A 4706-nucleotide genomic window follows, 5' to 3' on the forward strand; every position below is an offset into this window, starting at 1 on the left:
ACAGTCTAAGCACAGATGGGGGCTTCCCACAGAAGTCCCATGTGATTCCCCGTGTCCAGGAACTTCCTGCTGTTGATTCCCCTCCTCGTTCTCACTCATTCTCTCATCACCTGCTGGGAGAGAGACAATCCAGACAGGAGTCATTGTGCTGGTGAGAGATTAAGAGGAATAGCAGCAAGGGAAAACCCAACATACTAAAGCTGCAGAGACGGAGCAATTGGATTCTGCCTCCACTTCCCAACCAAACGTTCACAGAGAAGGAAAGTTGGGAAGGAAACTCCTGCAGGTAACAGGACACATGGAAAGCGATGTCATTGATATCTGCTGCCTGCAGCCCTGCCCTGGGTGAGATGAGGAAGGAACTAAGGGCACTTATTGATACCACATTTTGGGGACTCTCACCTTTTTTCTTCATTCCCCAGATGGTTTGTGTGTCTGTCCTCACCTGTGCGGGCGCCTCTCGGGATCTCTCTTTCCTCGCAGGCCTGGAGATTGGGCACCCACGGCTCTTCCCCTTGTTCCAGCCGGGTGATCAGGTCTGGTTTGGGAAGGGGGAATCCTGTGCAGGGAGTGAAATCAGACCAGATCAGGGTGCATGGAAGATTGAGAGAGCGTCTGTCAGAAAGGACATTCCATGAGCGGAACCTGTCCCTGTGCTGTGCTGGGGAATGTGGAATCTAAGGGGACGGGAACGTGGACACTGAGACCCCTCGGGGGAGGCAGACATCTGGTGAGGTGAGAGGAACTGTGATACACACCCAGCTCTAGTGTTAAACCCCTGCCTATTTCTAAACCTGTGGAGCTCAGAGCCCTCCACAAGGCTGGAGCTGTTCCCAAGGAGGAGGGAGAAGAGGGATTCTGTGAGTGACTGAGGAACAACACAGACAGGACAATACACGGCTTTTCCACCTTTCAAACTAGGGGTGTTGGGTGGGGATGATTTAATATGTGCCTTAGGTTTGGACACCCTGGTCTCATTGGAGAGTGATGAGGGAAGAACCTGACCGGTGTCAGACACGCAGACCCCCTCCGCCCCCAAGCTTCCAATAACCAAGGGGGCGGGAATCCCTTACCCAGAGATGTCACTGTCTCATAGTTCTCCCGCATGACATCCCTGTAGAGGGCTCTCTGAGTGGGGTCCAGCAGAGTCCCCTGCCCCTGGGTGAAATACACAGCCACCTCCTCGAAGGTCACTGGCATCTGAAACAACAAGTGTCCCTCACTCAAAACCTGCTGCCCCAGCCGCAATCCCACTAGACATGGGGAAGGAGGGCCAGAGAAGCAGAATCCTCCCTCCACCCTGCTCAGAGCAGCCAGGAGGCTTCAGGGGGTAGCGAGAAGATGAGAGCTTGTTGTCCCCCCCAGCAGAGAGAGGTTGGCACATTTCCCACACGCCTGCCAGCCACAGGCTGATACGGGAAGCAGAGCTCTGAGCTGGGGACAGGGACAGAAATCCCAACAGCTTCCATTTGTATTTCACAGCAGCCTCTGGCAATGGGGTCAGGCTCCAGCACTGGGAGTCTGGTCAGTTTCCCCAGCCCTGCTCAGCGGGGTGTTTCCTGGTTCAGAAATGGGGGAATGTTTCCCCTCCCCCACACCCGCCACCAATGGGCCTGTTCAGAAAATCAGGCCCAGGTTGATTATGTTCCAGCAGGCTTATCAGACCCTGTCCCACCCTGTGCGTTTAACCCCTCTGCAATACCCCTCCCCCACCACCAAAAGCTCCCTAAAACTCCCCTACCTGAGCCAGCTCCATCACAGCCATTTCCCTGCCCTGTCTCCTGGAAGATGGGCCCATCTGGAACAAACGTGGATGTGATTCCTCGGCCTGTCGGGGCAACAGGGGCGATGGAAGAGATTACAGAAGGGGCTTGAGTCCATGTCCCTCCCCAATTCCCGCCAGGCTCTCTCTCTGCAGACAGACGCTATGATTCTATGACTGCCATGAAAAATCCAGTTAGTTCATTACCTCCACAGCCAGCCCCTCCAGCCCCCATTAGAACTAAACCCACCAAGTCCCTTCTAAATGGGGCCAAACTCACCAGCTGGTCCCTGAAAGGGGCTCTTTGTGCAGAGTCATTTCGCTGCCCGGCTCCAGCCCTTTCCCCAGGTCTCTCCATCACCTGGAGGCTCAGGCTCAGGGGCGGGTATGGTTAGACTGGTTCCAGCCACTGGAGAAAGTGCCCCTGGGCTGGTCTCAGAGGGGTGTGATGAAGCGGAAATGTTCTGAATGTTTTTTTTTAATACCACGTGTGTGCCTCAGTTTCCCCATGTGTTACTCAAATATCAAGCTGGTGGGATACAGGTGTGTGATCATTGCAGAGACTTCTGGAGGGCGGGTATGACTGCAGAGTGGCTGCGTGGGCATAGAGAATGGCCAAAACTCTGTATCCTGGCAAGCAGTGGCCGAAAACGGTCCTCTGCAAGGAGGCAGCCAGCCGAAGGTGTTGGAGAACAAAGAGAGAGGGGGAGACCAGGTGACCTGTTTTCCTGGGAAAGAGAGAAAGCACAGAGGAGGGGCAGCTGGGCATCATTGGGGATGGGGGGCTGGAAGCGGTCAGTCTCGTGGTTTGGGACTCACAGGGGAGAGTCCAGGACTCGGGATTCCCCCCCGCCAAATGGACTTTGTGAATGCTCCTGATTTCTGTGCTAACAAGCTCTGTTCTGTGCTGTGTTCCCAGCGACCAATAAACCCGTCTGTTTTCCAAGCTGGCCGAGAGTCACAGCTGACTGCGGAGGTGGGGTGCACGGCCCCTGTGGGGGAGCGTGTCAGGCTTCTCCTTAGGCTGCCCCCGGGGCTCAGGCTGGGGCCGTGCGCCCTTCCTGGGCTCCGAGTCTGAGGCCACATACTCAGTGGGTGGAGGGGAAGTTGGGTGGTGCTCAGGGGCTTGGGTCCTGCCTCTACAGTGGTGGGGGGGGGAAGCTTTCCTCCCTCAGCCCTAGGTTCAGGAGCACTGCCAAGTTTTCTGCTGCCCCGAAATGCCGCGCCTCCCTCCACTGAAAAACCGCCATGGTCACCGCCCCCCAAATCACAGTGCCCTAGGCGACCCCCTAGGTCACCTAATGGGTTGCGCCGGTGTATCAGCACAAACTGGCTGTACCACATTCTTATCGCCGGCTCCCAGCCCCAGGCAGGGGGGCTGAAACAATCTGGTGGGCACTGAGCCATTGAACCAAACTGTAAACCCTGGATAGGATGGAAAACCCTTCAAGCCAGCGGGTGCGGCAGGGCCCCACCACCCTAGATTCAGCACCTGTGCTGCCCCCACCACCCTGGTTGTGCCCCTGGGACCCGCTCCTTCCCCGGCCCCCAGCTGGGGCCCCCCACCCGGCATTCAGTTTGGCCCCGACCACCTTCTGCCCCTCCCTATTTGCCCCCCTCAGATCTCCCTGAGCTGCAGCCTCCGTCCACAGCAGCGCGGCCAGGGGCAGGGAAACAAAGCACCAGATGGGGGGAGACGATGGGTGGTAGCGTGATCCCGCCCCCGCCCCGCACACACCTGGAACTGGCGGCAGCTTTCCCGGGCCCAGGGCGGGAATCGCAGCCAGCTCCACTGGGAGCAGCCTGGGGCCAAACCTCCCCCTGCAACCCCGGGGGTGGGCGGATCTATCTCACCTTCCCTCCGAGCGGGGCCCCCCTGGGGCAGGGCCTGGCCGGGCTGGGGGTTCTGCCCTGGGAGAGGCTCCTGGAGCAGCGGGAAGGGCCCTGCTGGAGATTCCCCTCTCCCGGCTGCAGCCAGGGCTCCGGGCTCCCAGCACCAGCCGCCGGGGCTCGGGGATCTCGCCAGGAGCCTGGAGCCAGAGTCACCGCAGCGGCTGCGAGTCACTTCCTGCTGTCGGGCCTGAGCCCAGCGATCGCTCTCCCGAGAGCCGCCTCCCAGCTGCTCCTGGGTCCTAGGGATCAACTCATCGAACTGCAGCATCTCTGTGTCGGCTCCTGTTCCACTCACAGGCTCTAATGTCAGAAGGGAGGGACCGTCTTTCATCTAGGCGGGGAATGAGTGTCACATTTTCCTAAAATACTGTGTTCTTCCCTTGCAATTGCATGTCCTGAACAAAGCTGTCTCTGATTCTGTTGCTTCCAACCTGAATGGAGTTCGCTTCTTCCACACCACTCTGACACTTTTTACCAAAATACTTAATAAACTTTAGGAGAAACCAGTAAACATGCACAAGGTAAGCGGTGAAATGGTCCTGCTATTGGGGGGAACTTTCCTGATTTAAACATCCCCCAGGTGGAATTGAATAGCAGAAGGATCTGAGTTCTCCCTCCCTCTTCCTTCACCCAGAGCCTGCCTCACCTTGAGGGCTCCCCTTCCACTCCCCTGTGTGGCAAAGTCCTTATAACCCCAACAAGGCTGGGCCCAGGCTTCCTGAGGGGCTCGCCCCCCCACCCTGGTTGTGACCACTGAGGACACGGGCTAGAGCGTCCCCACTCCGGGGCACTTCCTCCGCTCTGGACTCTTCCCTAACCTCTTCCCTGGCCATTGTCTATACCCCAGAACAAATGCAATTTATTAAACAGCAGCTAATAAAAGAAATCAGGAAACAATGGGAAAGGCGAAAGCAAAACTCTTAGCCCCACTCTGTGGGCACTGGGGAAGCACAACCAGCGGCTCTGGAATGTCAGGGCACTTCACAGCATACGCGTGAGCAGCACATTTCATTAGGGTGTGCACCCAGGGAATTTTATTTATTTATTAAGG

The 4706-nt window shown here is 57.2% G+C and overlaps 1 protein-coding gene across 4 annotated transcripts; it reads right to left on the bottom strand.

Annotated features, from left to right (window-relative positions):
• LOC135980025 (zinc finger protein 251-like) lies at nt 1-3937 on the bottom strand. Of its 4 annotated transcripts, XR_010597255.1 has the most exons (6): nt 3617-3937; nt 2043-2490; nt 1742-1828; nt 1074-1200; nt 446-559; nt 1-113 (listed from the first exon to the last, which is right to left on the bottom strand). XR_010597255.1 is itself a non-coding variant. In XM_065580119.1 (5 exons), the coding sequence occupies exons 1-5, from the start codon at nt 2118-2120 to the stop codon at nt 107-109; spliced, it is 453 nt and encodes a 150-aa protein (XP_065436191.1). In that variant the 5' UTR covers nt 2121-3284; the 3' UTR covers nt 7-106. The 4 variants fall into 4 exon arrangements, 2 of the variants coding, with proteins under 2 accessions (XP_065436191.1, XP_065436190.1); XR_010597256.1 differs by lacking the exon at nt 3617-3937 and having other exon boundaries at nt 1742-1939; nt 2043-3293; XM_065580119.1 differs by lacking the exon at nt 3617-3937 and having other exon boundaries at nt 7-110; nt 403-559; nt 2043-3284.
• Between the last annotated feature and the right edge of the window lie 769 nt (nt 3938-4706).

Source organism: Chrysemys picta, unplaced genomic scaffold, assembly GCF_011386835.1.
Source record: "Chrysemys picta bellii isolate R12L10 unplaced genomic scaffold, ASM1138683v2 scaf1623, whole genome shotgun sequence".
NCBI classification, from domain to species: Eukaryota; Metazoa; Chordata; order Testudines; family Emydidae; genus Chrysemys; species Chrysemys picta.

Bases quoted from the DNA above. Each gene is read 5' to 3' on its own strand.
- LOC135980025 (XM_065580118.1), bottom strand. From the start codon at position 2,120: ATGGAGAGACCTGGGGAAAGGGCTGGAGCCGGGCAGCGAAATGACTCT. The intron at 1,829-2,042 runs GTGAGTTTGGCC...TTGCCCCGACAG, and splicing joins CCCCTTTCAGGGACCAGCTG to GCCGAGGAATCACATCCACG. The intron at 1,201-1,741 runs GTAGGGGAGTTT...TTGTTGTTTCAG, and splicing joins CTGTGATGGAGCTGGCTCAG to ATGCCAGTGACCTTCGAGGA.